The following is a 22,435-nucleotide window of genomic DNA, read 5'->3' on the forward strand; positions in this document are numbered from 1 at the left end:
CTCCATGGGTTCTATGTATTTCAAATAATTCTGAATATAAGATATTTTCCAGTGTCTATGAGCTTTTTCAGAGTGTTGTCCCATGAAGAAGGATCTCCTTATCAATTCAGCATAGAGAAATAAGGGTAAACTGACAATGAGAAGCATTGGTAATTAACAGAGCCACAGTGTATTCTTCCAATATGGGATTATTACAAGTGAATCTTGAAATTCTCTAATGTTTCTTTTCTTTTTCTGTTAAGTTGCTATAGCCCAAGGTGGAACAATCCAGATTTCTAACCCAGGATCTGATGGTGTTCAGGGACTGCAGGCATTAACAATGACAAATTCAGGAGCTCCTCCGCCAGGTGCTACAATTGTACAGTATGCAGCACAGTCAGCTGATGGCACACAGCAGTTCTTTGTCCCAGGCAGCCAGGTTGTTGTTCAAGGTATATTTTATTAATCTCGTACATTTAGAATACCTATGCATCACTATATCACACCAGTTAGTGGGAATTTTATAGTTTCCTGAAATATACAGGAGGCAGATTTGGGGGGAGGCACTTATTTTAGTACATTCAACAACACGTTAAATTACACGATTTTCACTTTTTAGCAGGTTTTATTGGCTGTAAAGAAAGGTTCTGTTCCGAATAGCATGATGGGAAAAAGACTTGGGACATGTGAATGAACTTTTTAATTAAATAAATAATCTTCATTTGGGGGTTATAAATGTACCTAATACATATTTTTTATTACCTGGTCTATGAAGATTTAAATATCCAGTGTGTGGTGCACTGAGTTGGGGGTTTTTCCTTCAAATCTAATTTCTAGACATTTCATTTCAAAAAAATGCTTTTTTTTTTTTTTTTCCCCCTCTCTAGACCATTCTAGTATATTTAAATGTCAGGTGGAAGTAGTAAAATGAAACATTTGGGATGTAACCCTAAGCTTTTAGGGTAACCTAGGATCTCAATACAATTCAAGTTATATGTTATTTTAATTTCATTCAGTTTTGCTCATAGTAACTATAATGTGTTTAATACAACTTGCAAAAATCCTATGTTTTCATTTAACTCTATTCCTCTTAGCATTTGCTTAGGATGTTTGGTGTAGCACTAATTTTAAAGAGAATAATATTTGTTTTTTTGGTTTGAAAGTCTTGCAAGTTTGGAAAAAAGCAGATTCTGAATGATGATTCTCTTGATACTAGCTTTACTCTTAGGTATTTTGGGGGTTAATGTGGACTATAATAAAAATGTATGAAGAACTGAGTGGTAGTTCCACTCCATTTATGGAGTAAAACAAATTCATAGTACATACCTAATACTTTGGGTTTTTTTTAATTGTAAAATCAAAGCCACCTGCTTTATTTCCCCTGATTCTCATGAACCCTCTATGTCTAAATAAATCACCGTAAAGAATCCTTATTTCTTCTAATTTATCTTTTTTTATATGGAAATCCACTGTAAACCTGATACTTTCACCAGAAGAGCTTTAAAAATTTTTTTTCTATTTTGCATAGATAATAGACTAATGAGTTCTGTGCTTGTGGGATTTTATTTAGGAACTCTTTTTTCTTCTGTAAGTCACAAAGATATTTTCCTATAATAATTATATTAGCTTTATAGTTTTACCTTTCACATTTTTGTCCTCAGTCCACCAGAGTTTCACCTTGATATATAGTATTAGGTGGAATTCATTTTTCTTCACATATGGAGCCAGTTTTCCCCTACTCATTGTTTGTCTTTTCCCCATTAATTTATGGGGCTAAAAATCTTAATTATACAGTGGATTCTCGTGTATACTTGGATCTGTCTCAAAACTCTCTATTCTGTACTATTGGTCTCCTTTTTTTTTCTTTTTTTAAGATTTATTTATTTTAGAGAGAAAGAGAGTAGGAGGGAGGGGCAGAGGGAGAAAGAGTTTTAAGTAGACTCTGTGCTGAGCACAGAGGCCCTCGCAGAGCTCAGTCCCATGACCCTGAGATCATGATCTGAGCTGAAACCAAGAGAGGGACACTTAACTGACTGTACCATCCAAATGCCCCCATATTGGTCTCCTTTTCTATATGCCAGTAGTACCATATAGGTTTGTTATCTCACAGGACGAGTTTCCCTTTTTTATTAAAAAAAAAAAAAAAATTCTTTCAGTGCTGATATAGCTTGGTGAACCATTATTCGTCAGTATGCATTTAGAATAAATTTGAGTTTCTAAATAACAACAATATAATAATAAAACCAATAATGAGGTTGCTTTTAATGTATAGATTAATTTAGGGGAAACGGAAGTCCTTTTTTAAATTGAGGTATAACTGGCATATGGCAATTATATTAGTTTCAAGTGTACAACATAATGATTTGATATTCATTTACACACTAAGTAATTACCACAATAAATCAGTAAGTCTCGTTAACATCCACCACCACATTATGATGATTGGTTTTTTCTTATGAGAGATCTTTTAAGACTTACTCTCTTAGCAACTTTCAAACAGAGAGCACAGTATTAACTACAGGCACTGTGCTGTATCTCATCACATCCCCAGGACTTAGTTTGTAACTGGAAGTTTGTTCCTTTTGATAACCACCCATTTTGTACATTCCCTCCCTGTCAGCACAGCCTCCCCATCTCTGGCAGCCACTCCTCTGTTCTCTGTATCACACTCAGGTCCCAGGGTGGTGGTTGTTGAAGATTCCACTTGTAAGTGCAATCATATGGTATTTGTCTTTTCTCTGACTCACTTCACTTAGCATAATGCCCTCAAGTTCCACCCATGTTGTCACAAATGGCATGATTTCCTTCTTTTTTATAGTCTAATAATAGGTGTATTTGTGTGTTTGTGTTTGTGCACACACTGCATTTTCTTTACCTATTCACCTATCAGTGGACACTCCAGTTGATTCCAGACCTTGGCTGTTGTAGATAATGCTGCTGTGAATATGGGAATGTGTTTATCTTTTCAGTTAGTATTTGTTTTTGTTTGTTTATTTGTTTTATAAATATACAGTAGTGTGATTGCTGAATCATAGGGTAGTTTTGTTTTTTTTTAAGATTTTATTTATTTATTTGACAGAGAGATCACAAGTAGAGAGGCAGGCAGAGAGAGGGGGGAAGCAGGCTCCCCGCTGAGCAGAGAGCCCGATGCGGGGCTCAATCCCAGGACCCTGAGATCATGACCTGAGCCGTAGGCAGAGGCTTAACCCACTGAGCCACCTGGCACTCTGGGTATCTCTATTTTTAATTTATTGAGGAACCTCCATGTTGTTTGCCATTGTGGCTGCACCAATTTACATTCCTACGAATCGTGTATAAGGGTGAGGAAGAACTGAGGTCTTTATAATGTTAAATTGACCTGTTCCAAACTGTAGAATGTCTCATTTATTTGGATCTTATTTTAACTTTTTAGTAGTTTAAAATTTTTCCTGTGAAAGTACTTCATATTTTGTTAAGTTCCTAAATGCTTGAAGGTTTTTGTTGCTATTATGAGCAATACATTTTCTAGTTGTTGCTGTTGTAGAGAAATATTACTGACTTGTTAAAATGTATTTTATTTATTAATCTTGCTAAACTGAATTTACTTCTAATAATGTGCTCATTCTTTGTAAATCTATCTGTGTTGGTATGTGGATGTTTTATCAAACACAAGTAAGGTGTTTGTTTCTTCCCTTCCAATCTTGATTCCCTGTGTTTTCTTTTAATTTTTCTTTCCTTGCCTTTTCTTTTCCTTTCCTTTTCTCCTCTTCTTAAAATAATGGTGGGTAGGAGTTCTACTTCTATGTTAAATACAGGGTCAATGGGCATTCTTGTGTCACTTACTCGGTCACCTTCCCTCCTGTCATTCCATTCACAGGTCACGGGATTTCTTTGCCAGTTCTCAGTCCTTCTCTTGATTGATCCCTCAGCAGTATTTAAACACTGTTGACTTCTGCTTCCTTCGCTTCCCATCATGATACTGTGTTCTTACTAGTTTTTTCTTTTCTCTCTCCTACATGTCTTTCAGTCTCCTTGTTTGGTCTAATCTTCCTCTGCTCATCTCTTTACTGTTCGTCGGTGTTTGTCAAGATCGTGTCCTGGGCCCTCTTCCATCTGACTGGCGCACTCTCCCTGGCTGACTTCATCCCTGCGCATTGGTTGTCAGTGCACTCTGACCATGCCCCTGACTCCCATCTAACTGCTTAGAAGTCCCACACACATCTCTTGACTCTTTCAGTCCAAAGTCACATCCATTTCCCCCACCCTAGTTCTCTTTTTATTTACCCTATTTTGGTAATGGACTCCTGTCCAACCTGTTGCTTCAGGCTAAGAACCTGTGTGTCATCTCTCCTTCCTCCCAGCTAAACCACTCATCCTTCCACTCCTCTCCACTCCTGCTGTCCAATCCTACTTACTGTCATGCCCTCCAACCGGTCATCCCTTCTGCTGGGTGGCTGCCCTGGAGCTGGTAGTGGTGGAGAAGTTCCCTGATCTTCCTAATCATGCCAGAGGTGGCATATCTCTTCTTGGTCTGGTTTTTTGAGAATTGTTCCTGAAAGCTCAGGCTCCCTTTTTTCATCCCTCCCAGTAATCCTGGGAGCTACTAATATTTCTTAAAAACAAATGTCTCTACCTCCAACATTTTCTTTTTTTCTGTTATACTCAATTCTGCAGTTCAGAATGGTATCTCTAAAATTCACATCTAACTGTGTCAGCCTCTTATTCAGTGAAGTCTTGTTACTTGTTATGCAAAATCCAAAACAAATTTTTTTTTAAGATTTTACTTACTCATTTTTCAGAGAGAGCAGTGAGAGAGAGTACAAGTAAAGGGAGCTGCAGGCAGAGGTAGAAGCAGGCTCCCTGCTGGGCAAGGAGCCTAGGACCCTGGGGCATGACCTGAGCTGAAAGCAGACACTTTTAATCAACTGAGCCACCCACGCGTCCCTTAGTCCAAAATCTTTAACATGGCCCAAATCTTTGCTTGATCTAGGCCTTGCCACCTTTACTAGACTTTTCCTCTCAACTTCTCCCTCTTTTGTAATGCAGCTCTGTGCAAGATTTCATTTCCTGTTCTATGCCGCACCCTCTTTTCCTTTCTAGGGCCTCACACTAAGCTATTTGCCCTGACAGGAACACTTATGTCAGTCATTTACATTATTTAGGCTTCATCTTAGTACTTCCTCCAGGAAGCCTTCCCTGATCCTGCAGATCTGGTTTAGATAACCTCCTGTCAGTTCCTACTGTACCTCCTTAGGGTATGTGTGACATGCCTAGATAACTTCTGTTTGGGTAGAGATCCTTAGTATCTGGCACAGTTCCTGGCGCATGATAGATGTTTAATAAAACCATTTATTAAATGAAACCCTTAGGTATGGCTGAGATGGAAGAGAGTCTGTCATGGAGCCTCTGTTTGGGACTGATGTCTAGGTTGCTCTCCACACTTTCTTACATAGCCAGATGTCTTCAATTCATGTGCTCTGGAGAAGCACATCAACATCATTAATATTAAGGTTAGGTAGAATTCTAATCATATAAGGGAATGGGCCTTATTCAGCCCACTGGTAACAATAAAATGTTTCAGTGCCATGTGACTTATTATTGTACACTAGATAGATGTGCAAATCATTTCTTTTTCCAGACTATGGTCTTTTATACTGTTGAACATGAGCTAATTTTTTTTTAACTAACCTTACCATTGTTAAATTTCATATAGTGATCTAGCTCTTCATGCACTCTTCATTAAGTGATCCAAATACCATTTGACATTTAAAAAATTTACTAGTAGTAATTGTGATTTATTTATGAATTTTTTTTAAATCCCCAAATTCTTTTCAAGGGTTTTTAATTTAGTAAAATAATGTATTAGACTGAGCCTCATGGAATTGCTGTTTTTTTATGAGCCAAAAAGGTCAAATATCAAATTCTTATGATTCAAACTAATATTTATGGAAGAATGCTATATAGTTCTTGCTACATTTGGCACAGTGAATTTTTTTAATGTCAGTATTTATTCAAGTGAAATTCGCAAATTCTGTTTCACCTTGGGAACAGCTGGATTTTATGGTGCTGTAGCAAATAGTTAAGCATATAAAACTGTTAAGTGTAAGAAGGTGGCTGGTTATTTCTTCCTTGACGAATTTAGAAGTGTTTAAGAAATACATTTCTGAGTATTTCACAATGTTTTTCTGGGCTGATTGTCAGGGTTTTTGTCTGATTTACTTATTTTAAAATACTTTATTTATTTGACAGAGACAGAGAGACAGCAAGAAAGGGAACACAAGCAGAGGGAGTGGGAAAGGGAAAGCAGGCTTCCCAAGAGCAGAGAGCCCAATGCAAGGGCTCTATCCCAAGGGCTCTGGGATCCTGACTTGAGCAGAAGGCAGAAACTTAATGACTGAGCCAGTAGGGGCCCCTTTGTTATTGCTTTAATCTCCATGTGTTTTGTTTTGTTTTCCTTCTAGGAGTTATAAAAGATACAGTGTTTACGCCCCCTTTGTTTATCTAGAAACCTTGGACAGAACAATAATAAAGAAGTTAGTTACTCCATAAGAAACAATCTTGTAACTTAATGCTAATGAGACTTTTTTTTGCCAGAGCCCATCTCAACAGATTTCTATGTACAACAACATTAATATGGTTTATTACAGGAAGGATTTTTATAGGGCTTTGGTTTCATTGAGCTCCTCTGTGACAAAGCAAATTGATGGTAGTGATAGGCTAGTGATGTCATTGTGATGTAAGTTACTCCTACTTATCCTTCACATGCTTGCTAGTTTGGAACACTGTATGTCAACCTGTGATAGGGGAGACAAGACAGTTCTGTATGCAGAAGCCCATCATGGCTGTAACTGGAGATGAAACAGGTAAGAATTTTAAAGAGAGATTTAAATTAATTCTGAAAATTTTATTTTGAAGTTTAGAAAAATTTAGGGACCTCTGAGTGTTTCAAAAAGTATTAATTTTCCAGTGGCTGAGGAGTAAGAAATTTCTTTTAATATATATCTGTATGTACTGAGCACACTCTGTGAAGGCATCTTAGTGTAAATGCTTTTTGCTCAGCGGATTGCTTTTTTGACCAAGGCAGTAATCCTTTCTTTCTCCGTTGTGCTTTACTAAAGTAAGCTGTTACTTCGTTGCAACCTGTTGCAAATTCAGTGCAGCTACAAGTTAAACATACCGTTAAACATACCGTTCAACTTGTAAAAAATTAAGCTTCCGATTTCGTTGTTGTGTACAAATGTTGCTCCAAAACAGACTAGGAAAACGCAGCGTGTCGGCTGTGTTTGCGTGCCTACTTGTTTCTTTCCTCCTGTGTTTAAAATGGTCTGTACCTCAGCTAATCGAGTTCAAAGGGCTGACGTCACTACATTTCCTGGAATCGTGTTCAGCAGGGAAGTGGAAAAGTTAAACTCCAAGCGAGCTGCACATTGACGTCAGCTCCGAGTCATGCTGTGATTTAGTCAGTTCCTTTCTGCTTTGTCAAGGGCTGCTGACAGATTTAGAGTTGTTAACTAGCTCGCCACTGCCTCTATCTCCAAGATCGCTCTTAACACTGAATAGCTTTGCTCGTAATCCTTACTTTAGCGTTTCTCTTGAGGTAAGTATCTGCTTGACGAGGGGGAACGCTTTGTGAAACCTGTAATGCTTGGGTGAGCAGAACTCCGAGGCCGTCCGTCCCGCCTCCGCCTACGTGGGCAGGTTGAGCCTCCTGCTGAGGCCGCCGCGCACGTGCTGGGGGAGAGGTGGGCTCTGGAGCTGGAGGGTTTCCGCACCCTTGCTCGCTCTCGGCCACTGGCGCCTGGGAGTGCCCTCTAGCGCTCAGTCTGGGAAGTGCTTGTCTGAAAGTTGTCCCACCCCACTCCACCCCCTCCACCACCCAGTCTCAGTTCTTGAAATTTGTGATCAGTAATCCTGTTGTTTGGTTTTCTTAATGACAGAATGATCCTGACCTAGTTGCTAATGTTCTGTATTAGGGTTGCATTGTTGTTTTTTTCGGTGGTGTCTCATTTCTAACCAAGTTCTGAATTTGCAGTTGAAATCACGAAGATGATTGTCAACAGCTTCACCACAGTTTAGCTTTTCAGAGTCAGTGGGTCTAAACCCTCTTCCTAGATGGAAACACTCCACTGATCTGAGCAACTAAAACCTGTATTAAAGCGTTTTGAAAATTATCTTGATGCACTATTATTTTTCTCAAATGACAAGTTTACAGATGGCCTTAAAATAATCTTAAATACTGCAATATGATTCTAGAAGCAAAAGGCATTTTGTGCATATATTTGTTTGCTAAAAATCATTAGTTGGCTTATATCTTTCTTTACTAAGACTTTAATTCCAATTCTTAGGTCTAACCATGAGAGAAAATTAAAAATAAAAAAAATAAAAGATTTGAAAATTCACAATATATTTAAAGATGAAAGTTTAAAGTAAAACTTTGTATATATTTTTAGTCATTGCTTGTAAGTGAACATTCTTATACATTTATGTGTATGGAATGAACATACACTGTCCTTGAAGAGCTTTGTTTCACAGTTTTACCCATACATGAGTTACTTCCAATTTAAAGTTTTTGAAATGCTAAAATTTTAAAATATCAAACTTTTTTCACAAGACCTCATTGTGTTTTGGAAATCATTATTTTTAGAAATCTGATCAGTTTTCAGAAATAACCAATTCTATTTTGAAATGCTGTTTAAAAATGAAAAACTTTTGTTTGTTTTGAGGAGCTGGAAGAGCACAGTGTTTAAGAGACTTTTTTTTAAGTAATAGTAGAGGACCTACTGTATGGATTGGTGAACCACATGGGCTGATGTAGATCTTTGGCTTACACATATTTTTTATCATGACCCACGTTTTACGTCATGATGTTGTATACCTCTGTGTGTGTGTGTGTGTGTGTGTGTACATAAAACAAGTTTTCTAATTTTTATTTAAATTAACATATAAAATATCTTATTATTGGTTTCAGAGGGAGAGGTCCTTGATTCATCAGTCTTACGTAATACTCAGTGCTCATTACATCACATACCCTCCTTAATGTCCAGCACCCTGCTACCTCTTCCCCTCACTCCCCTCCCCTTCAGCAACCCTCATTTTGTTTCCTATGATTAGGAGTCTCTTCTGGTTTGTCTCTAATGCTTATCTTCGGGTGCCTGGGTAGCTCAGTCGGTTAATTCTGACTCGATCACAGCTCAGGTCTTGATCTAAGGGTCATGAGTTTAAGCCCTGCAGTGTTTTTGGTTGCTTTGTTTGCTTTTTTAGAAGTGCTTATCTTTAAATATAGTAGAGATATAATGTGCTTTTCTATTTTTTTCTGTTGCTAATGAGATTGATTTTATGACCCACTAATGGTCTAAAACTTACAGTTTGAAAAACTTGCCTAGACCAAAATCAGGCTAACAATGACTGGTATGGGAAAAGTTTTAGGTATTTATTTATAGGATCATGGAATAAAATGTGGAAAGTGAATAGCTATAGTTTATAAAATTGTATTATTGAGACTTGTGGGTATAGTTTAAATTTTTGTTAGAAGTAGTTTTTGGCTTTCTTTATTCATAAGCTGATTATATTAAGAGCCTCACTCCGTATCTTTTAGTCTCTGAGTCTTATAAACTCTAATATATTGTATTTAGCCTGAATTTCTGAATTATTAAAAATAAATATTCCAGCTCATTCAAATTTGGAAAATAGTGTCTTAGTTAATATTTGATGCATGAGAATAAGAATACATTTCACCTTGTGAAAGAAGGGCATTTGAAAAGCTTATTTTTGGGGAATTGTCACATAAAAGAAAGGTTTGGATCAAGTATAAACAGTTTCTTAAACTTGCCAGCAAAGCAAGTTATAATTATGGTAGAAGTGAAAAAAGTCATTTATCTACCTTAAGTTTTAATAAAACTCCGAATCTGTATGGAAGTTTTACTGAAATTTCCATTGTTCTACATTCCCAATATTTTTGAAAAAATTTCGATGAAATATTTTTTGGGATGATTATTTCACTCTGCCCAGTTTTATTTGCCTATATGAATATATTGCCTAATAAAATAATTATGATACTTTGAATTTATGTAAGCTTTTAAAAAATTGCAGTGTTACAATATAAATACAAATACAAATGTGTTCAGTGCTATCAAACAATCAGGTGGTGAGAGACCTACAGGAAACAGGTAATATAGGTTAAAGGATCTGGGTAGGCCTTCCTGAGGAAACTATTTAAATACCCATGAGGAGAAGCAGTTTCCATGTATTTTTACTGATGTGCTCAGAGCAGATATTATATTTTCATATAATAACATGTATCAGAGTGGTAAATAACTCTTCCAAGCTCACAAAGCTAACAAGTGGTGAACCAGTTTGGACCTTCAGACTTTAAGACCAGACCTTGTCTGGTTCTGTTCACACCATATTACATTGCTCCTCAAAATTCACCTGATAAATTCATGCTAATTTTAGGTGAGTTACCACAGCATACTACACACTACTCAGAAAACATACAAAATAAAGCTAGCATCATTTTAAATAGTAAAAATGGATTTTTTTCCTAGAATATTATTACTCTCACAGGGCAATAGAGTATATATTTGATAATATACAGAACTTTTCATGTCAATACTTATAATTTATTATCTTTTACATAGATTTTTTTTTTTTTTGACTCTTAAGATTTTCACTAAACAACTCAGGAAGTTCCCTTATATGTAACTTAAAGTAAAAATAGTTAATGATTTAATTCTTTGTGGTCTGAGTATTATAATTATTGTAACAAATTTGAAACTGTGCTTAAATAGTCAGTTAATCAGGATTTAGTTTTCCTGGAAAAAATAGAGCAGTGGAGAAGGGAAAGGTTTTGACACTGTGAGACACCAGGCAAGGACAAGGCTGATTTAGGCATTGTGTGCCCTGGCGCGGTGGATGGGAGGGAGAGAAGGAAAAAAGAAAAGTAAAGATGTCCATAGCTTCTTGGAGCTAGGGAAAAGAAGTCCCTGCTTATCAGTACAACTTCAAAGTTAGCTCTGTTGCTTGTTACTTAGGTAGATTTGGGACAAGGGACACATAGCAAAATGACATATGAAGGTAGGAGCTCCATTTATAAAAATGTTTTTATTCAGTTAATGTGCTCAGTACTACAGGGATATCAATCAGTAGATGAATAAACAAACAAAATCACCATTATTTGAGATGTGGATAAGTTGTTCCACTTTGAAAACTATCAAGATAGGCATTTGGCTGAGTTTCTTATTTCTTTCTTTGTTAGGAAGAAACAAATACCTCTTTGACTTGTGAGGCTTTTCAGTTAGTTTTCTTATTAGCAGTCTGATGAGACTATAATATGGTTACTTGTGATTCTCCACCTTTGAGGTTCTATTCTAAATGATTATAAACATTGAAAAGGACTTTTATTATCTTCTAATAATTTATTCTCTAAAGGAATATAATAAAATATTGTATAAATTTTATACATTTTTAATAGGCATATTTTTTTTTAAAAAATAAGGAATAAGAGACATATGTTTCAATCATTCTCTTACCCAGGTTTGTTAGAAGGGAAACTCCAGGGGAAAATATTTTTATGGATGTTATATGCCTTTTAACTAATATACAGTATAAGCATAATTTGGAACATTGTCTTTCAGAACTTAAGGAAGGGAAGAGGAAGGGAACTAACATTTGCTGAATGCCTACCATGTGCCAGGCACTGTGCTAGACACTTTGACATACATTACAGGGTTTATTGTGAGTATTAAATGAGATAATGTATCCCCATTTTACAGATGAGGAAACTGAACTTGCCCCAAGTCACATGGCTGGTAAGTGGCAGAGCTGGACTAGAATCCAGACTCCAGATCCCATGCTTTTTCTACTGTACCGTGTTTAAAGCTTGCGAAGAGAGGTATGAAGCCTAATGACCAGAATTGAGAGTTCTAGGAATTTTCTTTTTCCATGAAATATTTGATGCTAAACTGAAAAAAATTTTCCTGTCAGTAGGTAGATAGTGGGAAACACTAATTAGAACTCGCCTGCTTCTCAAATGCCAGGTGAAATGACTCCTATGTAAAGGAAGATTAGGAAATAATGCCAGTTTGAATAAATACATAGCATCTTATAAGGGCTTCTCATGCCTTAGTATTAAAGACTTAAAGACTTAGCTATAACAATAGCTAACAATAGTCTTACAATAATAATACTGCTTATTTTAAACATTCAAATGACAAAACCCTGGGAAGTTCAAAATTTCCTTTGTGGTGTGCGTGTAAACCCACTGAGCACCCATGATATGCCAGACACTGTGCTAGGTTATAGGGAATACCAGCTAAAAAAGACACCCCTGGCTTGTCTTTAAAGTTTTTGCTGCCTTAGAATAAAATTAGTATAGAAGTATCTTTTATGTATTATCTTTCTTCAGTCACAAAATGATAGCCCCACTGGTGACTCATTTATTTTCAGAAATAATGTATACAGTGAAATTCTAGAATAAATAACGTGGACACATATTTAGTAGTTAGAATAGGAACTGGCCTTTATAGATGTACAGAGATAAGAATAGGTCATCAAAGACTGTAAGGTGGTTCTTTGAACTGTGATTCTAGGTATTGAATCTGCTTTTAATTGCCACTGAATTGGTAACATTAGAAACTGAAGCTAACCAAGATACAAATTTTTTTTATCACTTCTTTCAGCAACAAAACTTTTTGACATTTGGATTTTCTCAAAACAAGAGATTCTCTTTGCCCATATCTTTTTAGTGTATTTACTGATAAGATCCTATTTGAGTATATGGAATTTATCCATTGACATTTACTCTGTGACCACTTAAAGTGTACCATCATATAGATTCCTTAGGATATTACAAAAATGTGTATTAACTCCTACTAATTAATGCCAATTCATATTTCTGTCTTGAACTAATGACCTGCAACCTGATTTTTGTTGGAGATAAATATGTAGTATATCTGAAACATTGCAATAAAACCCTATTTATTAGCTAATGTCCCAGAACTAATATATCTAAATATATCATCCCCTTCCAAGTTATCATTTTAAAGTGATATCTTTTTCCTGAGCTGTTACTCAGAATGTTTTAAGAATACTTCTTTTGAATTGCTTCTATTGAATTGCCAAATTTGGTCCTTTGAAGGTGGTTTCAGCTTTTGGAAACAGGCAAAAGTTTAGAACCATTTCTGCTTGTAAGACCAATGAATGAACTTCAGTTTTCATCTATGAAGTATACCCACCCCCCTTTTTTTCCTCTTTAAAAAAAGAATGAATACTCTTAAACTAACTTTTACATATCATATGAGAATTCTGCTCTAACTTTATAGACAGAAAATAGCAGATGCATACAAAAGGAGAGGGAGAGAGAAAGTATAATGAACCCCTCTATTAATTTTATTGCACTTCTCTGTAACCAGAGTTTGCAAAAGAAAAGCCCTAGACCAAGGTCTGTACCCATGCCCCCTGCGAATGTCAACACAATGACACATAAACATCTCATAAACTTCTCATTCGTCACTGGCTATTGTTCCAGTTTTAGAAAGCCTGTGTAGCCTCTAGCTGTTCCATTGTGTCAACCTTTATTGTCCCATAACCTTCTTCCCTGGATGTGGGTAAAGAGGAGAGAGGAGAGAACTATGTTATTCTGTGTTCCAGTCTACCTCCCCTGACAATATGATTAAAATAGAAAAATCTTGAGTCAGTTAACAGTTAAAACTGTTTTTAAAATTATCTTCTTAAATATTTCAAAGCTGAGATACTCTATGATATACAATGAGATAACTGTGTATACGGAATTTTAAATAGTCACAAAAATTTAGGATTTTCCCCAATTTTATTATTGATAGAGATTTTGCTGGTGATCTTTGTACTTATCAGTTACTATTTGTCACCATTGTTTTTAAGATTATATGTAGAAGGAAGGAGAAGTGCATCCTTATAAGTGGTATTTTTGTTAATGTTATGAAGACCTTTAAGTGATCTTCCCCCAAAGCTCTTTTTTGAAAGTCTAAAAAATATTTTCACCTAATTCTTAAGCTCTAGGGGGAAAAAAAACCCTGGCATTTACCCAAAAAGGAGCACCTAGATCAGTTTTTGATTGATCTTTTAAACTGCATAGGTATTTTAATTTGTTAAAAAAAAAAAAAAGTCTTTGTGTCCCTTTTGGGTAAAATTTCAGTTCTTACTCAATGGTTATAATGCATTTTAATGAAATATGGAAGTGATGTGTTTTCTATTTTGATTGGCATTGGTTCAGACCGATTTTTGTAGGATTTGGTAACTTTTTTAAAACCTTTATCTTGTAGTTAGCTTTGAGACAGCATGAATTTTGTAATCTCTTAGAGTGTCAGATTAACTCTGGACCATACATTCTCAAAGTTGAAACAGTGGTGGTAGAAACATTTCATCACTTAAATCCATCTGTCTCTTCTAGGAAGCTATGTTCATTAGAGTAGAAAGGCAAATGTTGAGTATAAATTAGGAAACTTGGAGGACTTTTAGTATTCAGTTTGAATACTAAGTGAATATTAAGTCTGTCGTTTAACTATGATTGCACTATAATTAGAAAAGTTTTTTAAATGAATACTTAGAAATGTATCATTATCTCAAGAAACCTACTTAAGACAAAAATGATCATCCCCCAGAGAAATTAGATTTAAATAGAGCTTTGCTGTTTTGTTCTTTATTTTGTTTTGGTTTTTAAACTGAAAAGACAGCGAGCCTCAGTCATCTTCTGGTAGTAGGACTTATATTTACAGATATCCAGTAACTGTCTCAGGCACGGTATAGGGGACAGGAAAATCTCTTATCTGGAATATTCAGAGAATGGAGATGTTCTGCTTAATTAACATTTTTGCAGTGGTATGCTAGAGCCAGCTCCCACCGGTATGCAAGAGTGATTATTAAATTTTCAGGGGTTTTGTGAGCTGGTGTAAAAAGAGCCATTGTTAAAAATTAAATATATATAAAGAAATACATAATATATTTAACAAATAGATTATGTTAAAAACTATAAATACTCAAAACTCATCACTTCTCATAATTTTATCTATGCTCTTGAGGTTATTTACATCTCTTTTATCTGTATGGTGTCCTACTTACTGTGTATGTCTTCTCATCTCCACCTTCCAAGAGGTCACACTGGTAGCTTGAAATTGGCCACCGTGAAAGTATTTATATCATGTGAATTGATAAACACATCAGGGCTTTTTTCCCCAGAGAGCAGTTGAAAAGTCTCCCTAATTTAGCCTTTGGTAAAAACCTTTCTAAAATGTGTGGGGGCATTTTTCTACCTTAACTGTATAGAGCATGCTGAATATTATTGTTCCAAATGCTGAAGATCCTTGATACCTAAGACTTTAATGCTCAAAATAATCATCTTAAATATTAGCAAGTTCACTTCTTATGACATATAGAAAGAAGTATGTTATTTCCAGGTCAGTTTTATATAAAAGATCAAGTTGTAAATTGTTTATATAAACTTGTCATATTTTGTTTCGTTGCAGCCGCCACTGGTGACATGCCGACTTACCAGATCCGAGCTCCTACTACTGCTTTGCCACAGGGAGTAGTGATGGCTGCCTCGCCAGGAAGCTTGCACAGTCCCCAGCAACTAGCCGAAGAAGCAACACGCAAACGAGAGCTGAGGCTAATGAAAAACAGGTAGGATGTTTCACCGGAAACCAGTAACCACCTATTGGACACACAACTTATTGCTGTGGGGCTTTTAAAAAAATTGCTTTTCCTGAGTCATTTCTCCCAAGTTACATGTTCTGTGGCATTTTGGGGTTTGTGCTCTGCATGTGACCATAATTAGATTGTCTTGTCATCAGAGTGCCATTTCATCAGCAGGTGGCACATCCCTACGTGTGGTAACGGTAATGTCTAAAAGATACATTAATTTTCTTAATGATGATGCAAGGGCTTTATTACAAATAAAGATTTATTTTTTACTTGGTATTTACTTTGTGAAATAGGTGATAAGTGTAATTTCTTTGCTTCTTTATGAGCAAAATTAAGTGTGAGTAAAGAATTGCTAAGCCTCTTAGGGGCACCTGGTTCTACTTAGTCAGTAGAACATGCAACTCTTGATCTTGGGGTTATGGGTTCAATCCCTGTTTTGGGGGTAGAGTTTACATAAATAAATAAATAGAATTTTCTAAGCCTTTTGTATGTAGTTTCCTTTTATCTATTTTGTAACTTTTTTTCTATAATACTGAAATACATATTAAGTCTGATAAATTTTGGTCAAGTGCAAATACAAAGCAAAGAAAGAAACAAAATTACTCAGAGCCCCATCACTTAGAGATACCTACTAATATTATAACATATGTACCTTCAGTTCACACTCTCATTTTCTCACTTACTCTTGTACCATGTTGCTGTAATTTTATTTTTTAAATAGGAGTATGTCATAAAAATGCTGTTTTCCAAAATTCTTTAATTTGACTTGTATATTATTTCTTGGGTTAGTTTTTATGATGGAAAATGGTACAAATTAATCTGATTTTCAAAATGAACAGAATAGTCTAAGAGTTCTCCAAGTCATTTGGTCACCTTATTCCTAAGTGTTAAATCATATCCTCATTGTAAGAAAACAATACATTTCAGATGACATCATGTGCTCACCTCTGACCAGGACCATGTGGTGATGGTTTGTTAGTAGGCATTAGCAAGCTAGTTAGTCTAGAAATTGTGACTTTCGAGCCACTACAATTCAGAAATAAGTACTGACTTTGTAACAGTCCTTTGTAACTGAATGTGAATCAGTAGCAGCTATATTCAGCTTATTAACATCCCTTTAAATGTCATATTTTGAGGGCATCCGGGTGGCTCAGTCAGTTAAGCATCTGCCTTCTGCTCAGGTCATCATCCCAGGATCCAGGGATCGGGTCCTGATCGGGCTTTCTGCTCAGCGGGGAGTCTGCTTTTCCCTTTGACCCTCCCCCTGTTTGTTTGCTCTCTCTATCAAATAAATAAATAAAATATTAAGTAAATAAAGGTCACATTTTTATACAATACAGGACTCCTTAAGTTGGCTTTAGTTCCCAAACATCATAGTTATCACAGATCACTAGATGGAGTTTTGTACCCTAGAAAATATAACAGATTACCCAAACTAAGATCATTTAAGACACGCACATCTTTATCAGTGATTGTTCCAGATTGACTAAGTCATGCTGGGTTCCTATTTTTCATTGTCAGCATTTTATTCAGAAATCCTGAAGGGGCTGAATGAAGTATCACACATAGTTGTTCTATGGAAGTCTTGCTATCAAAGATCTCTAACTTAGATCTGGTGGAGGAATATGGATATTTTAAAACTGTCCTTTCTGAGATCTTAGGGAGCTATGAAAACATTTGCTTCTATGGTCACAGAATTCAGTTTAATAGTATAAAGTATAGTAATAATGCAAACTGTAAAATTGTTCATTGATGTCTTATTTTCCTAAAGAAAATAAAAAGACCTAGAAAGTAGCATTCTTATTTCCCTTTTGTTTTTTAGATTTAAAAAAAAAAATGTCAGTGGAACTATCAATGAAATAGTGAAATACTGGGCAAGTGGGTTCCTCTAAAAGTGCCCCACAGCTACCTACACATAAATAAGAAATTTCCCTGAGGAAAACAGTCATGAAATTTTACATTTTAAAAAAATAATTCGCTAATAACAGCTATTGGGTAGTGTTTGTGTTTGAGCTGTAAATAACACAGGGAAATGGAGCCTTCACCTCACAGGTGTTATTTTGATCTTATGTGACTGGCCCAGAGGTATGTGCAGCCAGAACAAAGGCTCAGCAGTGTCATCAAGGATCTAGGCTTCTCCTCCCTGCCTTGTCAGCTTCAGCAGGTGACATTTATTCTTAGGATCACAACAGGCAGGAAGAAGGGAGAAGGTCCAGAGCTTCTGGATCTTCTGAAAACTTCTGGGAGGTCCTTACAGCATCTTTCACCCGCATTTTCTAGAAATAGAAATAGCTAATAGAATCCCTAGCTGCAAGGAATTCTGCGAAGGGTCTATCTTAGCTTTCCAGATCTCAGTCTAAGTGCAGGACAAGGGAAGAGCCGATGATAAATGGCTAACAGGAGGCTCAGCAGAGCAAGTACCATTTGCAGGTTGTAAGTGCTTTGTTTCTACCATTTCTTTAACTCTCACATAACTTGCACATGAAACCAGGTCTGGTTATTATCCTTACTTTCCAGATGAGGGACTGAGGCTCAGAGTGGTTAAATAGTGAACTGGTTAAGATCATGCAGCCCACACTGGACAGAACCTGGATGTGCAATCAGGCAGTCTTTCTTCCAGAGCCTGCCCGCTGCACTACTCCAGAGTCACCTCAAAGAGACCTCAGAGTAAGCTGCAGATTTCACTTCATGGAGAGTATGTAGGTTTTACTTATTAACGTGAAAGACCTCTCATGCATTCTCTTTTTATTCTTTGGCTGGCATTTATGACAGATCTCATAGATATTTCTCCCAGTCCAGCCACAGTTTATATTTCTTTACAGCCTTGTCAGCATTTCCTCTTTGCCATGTACTTCCTCTCCATGCTGAGGATATATCCAGACAAACGCAAGGCCTAAAAACTGAGCTAGCTATTAATAGAAGAAACAGGTGTTTTCCATAGCTGGGAAGTACTTGGGAATGTACCATCTACTGGTGCGATCATTTAAAGCTTGGTGCTTGGAACATTTTGACTGGTAACCTGCACCGTTCCCACATAAGATATGAATTATATTTACAATAGATAGTACACCTTGGTAAAGAAATTAAAAAATATCAAGCACTGCTATATGTAAAATTTCATTTAATGATAACATGTTTTGTAGAGTGATTATCTTCCTTCCAGATCTAGAATTTAATATAATGATTCAATCCATGAAAACGTTGGTATTCATAAATGTATTTTAGTTCCTTTGTGGAAAGCAGAGTTGCAAATTTTATGTGTGGTTGGATTTGTTCTCAGTTTTTCCCTATGCATCATTGAGATTAAATCAATCTGTATTTGTCAGATTCAGTTTACTTCTTACATTTTTAAAATTTTCTCGTTAACTAGTTGAGAAGCCTGAGAACTTGGTGAGTTCACAGGGTGAGTGCATTGCTCTTGGCTAGGAAGTTGGGGTTGGTTTTTTTCCTGCAGCTCACTGGGATTTCAAGGTCTTTTTTCTGCTGACACTTGGCCCCACGGAGAAAAAACAGATAACCAGTTGTTAGTGAGTCAACTATCCTAAAAATAAAACAGAATTGGCCAAATCTGTTGTACACATCACTCCTGGTTCAGAATTGCAGCAGTGCTAGCTAGAATTATAGTAACTGGTGTTTAGACATCCAACACAACTCCTGTTAATATATGTTTGAGTTATCTCTTTCAACATAGGCTTTTTTGATCTGAAGTGTACCCCAAAGCAGTTATTTTCAGTTGACTCCTTCAAAAGAACACTGTTACCAGAGGGTATATTCTACAGAGGAGTTAAAGGATATAGTTGCCACCCCTTCCCACCCTGACAAAAAGGAAAAAGAGAAAAATGTTGGCTCTATTTATTATTTTTTGGTGGGGTTATGCATGAGAATGACTAACTCATCTGTGTATTTGTGTTTGTTGCTTTGGCTGGTCTGTTCCTTCTTTTGGGCATGCCTACAGCGCTTTAAAGATCCATAGATTGGGTAGTAAATGCATGTGATTCAAAAACAGTCTTGACATAGAGTTTTGGGTTATAGTAGCTTCCTTTCCGAGGTTTTAATATTGGTGCTGTCACTTCGTGGATTTAAAGTGTCTGAATTATTGAGTGCTGGATTCTGTGCTATCCCTTCTTCCCTTCCTTAATTTTCAGAAGCGGAGTCCATTTCATTATGGTTTATGAAAATGTATGTGACTTGCTTACCGTTGTCTTTATCCATGTTGTTTTCTAGCCAATAAACTGCTTCTTGCAGTCATGGTCAAGCTTATTTGTTTTACCGATGAGATTCAGTCTTGAAGAAACAAAATCTCCAATATTGACATTTCAAATTTCTGAGGATTAATTTTTCCAATATTTCTGACCAAAATAAAGTTAACTCATTGTGATGGAATATGTGGCTTTTGGTGGACAAAAATACTCAAGAGAATTGAAAAGATCTGTAAATGTTTTTGTAGAAATTCCACTTGGGGATGTGGTCCTATTGTTTTAGGTTACTGAAAATCATTCTGGTCACTGTTATCACAGAATGTGTGCCCTAAGAAAACAGCATTTACAATGAATGATGGACACATTGATCGTGCTCTCAAGTCATTCCTGTTGTTTGAAAGTATTCTTACAAAAGGCATGTGCTTGGTTACATTCGTTGTGTGGCTTTGTACAAACCTTGCCTAGGATTGATTGGTCTTTGAGTTTGGGGGACAGAAGTTCATTTGAACCAGTCTGGATCGTGCTGGGAGGTTGTTCCTGTAGTCATTTGCTTTGTGTTGGTTCCAGGGAAGCTGCCCGGGAGTGTCGCAGGAAGAAGAAAGAATATGTCAAATGTCTTGAAAATCGTGTGGCTGTGCTTGAAAACCAAAACAAGACTCTCATTGAGGAACTCAAGGCCCTCAAAGATCTTTATTGCCATAAAGCAGAGTAACTGTCTTTGACTTGGACCTTGTTTATTATGAACTCTAATCAAGGCAGGAGATGCAGCAATTCTACTAATTGCCATGTGGACTTGTGGAAGGGACACTTGTGACCCTTAAAAATCCAGTTTGGCTTAGTGTTTGACATTGAATTGGGAACCCTGTTCCAAGATTTGGAATGTAGCCATGATCACATTTACCAAGCTTACTTCAGTCTGCTTGTCCATAGCATGCAAAAAAAAAATGTTTTGTTTGCCCTTTTGCTTCTACTTTTTTTCAGGGAAGCTGCTAAAGAATGTCGACGTCGAAAGAAAGAATATGTAAAATGTCTGGAGAGTCGAGTTGCAGTGCTGGAAGTTCAGAACAAGAAGCTCATAGAGGAACTTGAAACTTTGAAAGACATTTGCTCTCCTAAAACAGATTAGTAGAAATATTTAACTATGAACTGATTACAACATGTACAGTTGCTTTTGAAGGCAATACAATATATAGCCAGCAAGAATTATGGCTTTTTTCCTTTGTATCATTCATTGTATTCTCTAACCTCTGACATTCCTAAAATGCTTCACTGTACGTAGTTAACTCTTAGCTGTAACTTCAATTTTTTTTTTTAAAGAGACAAGCTGTAAAAAAAAAAAAAAGTATGTAACAGATTCTTAAAATGCAATATTTGTAAGACTTACTCCAATGCCACATATTTGCAGTTCCCAACCTCTGTCATGAATAGTGTCCTATGCAATAAAATTTTTTGCAGGTCTTTAAAAATCATTTTAGGAAAGGATGATCAAAGATAATGCATCCAGCAGTACAATAAAAGCAAACACAAAAAAATACCTCAGGAAAGAATTGAAGGAAAGAAAGAATCAAAAGAATCTAATGACATGCTTATATGAAAATAAGAGCCTATAAATGAATTTATGGCATTTGCAGATTTTTATATTAGTTGCTTTGTAAAGAAAGTATTGTATTGCTGTCCTTGAATGGCATAGTTGAAGAGCGTTTTTAATAGAACCATGTTGGTTACACTTTGTAGTGTTTGGTGCTCATTTAACTATCTGAACTTTTACTACAGTTTTTACTCTATTGTGTAATATAAAAGATCTTGCAGAAGTTCTTAGTGTCTGTTTGAATGAATGAACCTCATGAAAGTTACAACAAATTTTTAATATATCTGGAATGTGTTAAAAGTAAAAGTTAATATTGTATTTGCAAACCCTCAAGGATACGCAAGCCAATTTCTACACCAGGTTTTGTTCTCTGCAGATGCTCTTTCTGCCATCTTGTGGGAAGGATGGCCCCAGAGCTGTTTCATAGAAGAGCAGCTACAGAGACTCAGGTCATGTGATGATGGACAAAGCCTTTCTGCAGATAGGCCCTTACTTTGAGTTTTAGCTAACGGCCATAATAGTTTTAAAGTAAAAACAAAAACAACCCAAGATTTTATTTTCCATTTCAAAACAGCTTGAAGTCTATATCAGATTAAAGATTTTTATGTCAACACATTCACATGAAGTCCATTACATTGAGATGGCAGTGTTCTTAGTGGTATTTACACTTCATTCTGTTTTTATAATAAAAAGCTTTAAGGTATAAGTCTGAAACTCTAGTCATAAGATGATCTGTCCTCTCTCATGCACTCCTGAGACATTTGTTGAACGCCTACCATGAGCTGGACTCTGCTGCATCTTCTCTTGTACCTTCTGATTTGTTAAGGATGCTCCCTCCCCTACTTTCAGTAGTGAGACCTGGTCAGAGTGTTAGGGAGGTACAAAAACAGAAGGTCATTGGTGTGGTGTCTAACTGCTGTTCCCCCATGTCATAATTCTTTCCCTTATCTGTAACTCCCAGAAGGTAGGCCATGCCATTTTCGGCTTTCTTTAGAAAGACTTACCTTCCTTCAGG

The 22,435-nt window shown here is 36.3% G+C and overlaps 1 protein-coding gene across 11 annotated transcripts; it reads left to right on the forward strand.

The window, feature by feature from the left end:
• Positions 1 to 248: 248 nt before the first annotated feature.
• LOC111155540 (cAMP-responsive element modulator-like) lies at positions 249 to 21,632 on the forward strand. 11 transcript variants are annotated; one of them, XM_022515739.1, is made up of 4 exons: positions 249 to 431; positions 11,730 to 11,765; positions 15,456 to 15,612; positions 20,814 to 21,632. In XM_022515739.1, the coding sequence occupies exons 1-4, from the start codon at positions 320 to 322 to the stop codon at positions 20,956 to 20,958; spliced, it is 450 nt and encodes a 149-aa protein (XP_022371447.1). In that variant the 5' UTR covers positions 249 to 319; the 3' UTR covers positions 20,959 to 21,632. The 11 variants fall into 11 exon arrangements, with proteins under 11 accessions (XP_022371447.1, XP_022371458.1, XP_022371454.1 ...); XM_022515746.1 differs by lacking the exon at positions 249 to 431 and adding an exon at positions 6,726 to 6,821 and having other exon boundaries at positions 11,592 to 11,765; positions 20,400 to 21,632; XM_022515741.1 differs by lacking the exons at positions 249 to 431; positions 11,730 to 11,765 and adding exons at positions 6,726 to 6,821; positions 11,592 to 11,691 and having other exon boundaries at positions 20,400 to 21,632.
• The last annotated feature ends 803 nt before the right edge of the window (positions 21,633 to 22,435 follow it).

The sequence above is a fragment of the Enhydra lutris genome, unplaced genomic scaffold, assembly GCF_002288905.1.
Source record: "Enhydra lutris kenyoni isolate GAN:26980312 unplaced genomic scaffold, ASM228890v2 scaffoldscaffold42, whole genome shotgun sequence".
Lineage (NCBI taxonomy): Eukaryota > Metazoa > Chordata > Mammalia > Carnivora > Mustelidae > Enhydra > Enhydra lutris.

Excerpts from the sequence above, each read along its gene's own strand:
- LOC111155540 (XM_022515739.1), top strand. The coding sequence starts at position 320 with ATGACAAATTCAGGAGCTCCTCCGCCAGGTGCTACAATTGTACAGTAT. Across the intron at positions 432-11,729 it reads CAGCCAGGTTGTTGTTCAAG|ATGAGGAAACTGAACTTGCC; the intron begins GTATATTTTATT and ends CCCATTTTACAG. Across the intron at positions 11,766-15,455 it reads TGCCCCAAGTCACATGGCTG|CCGCCACTGGTGACATGCCG; the intron begins GTAAGTGGCAGA and ends GTTTCGTTGCAG.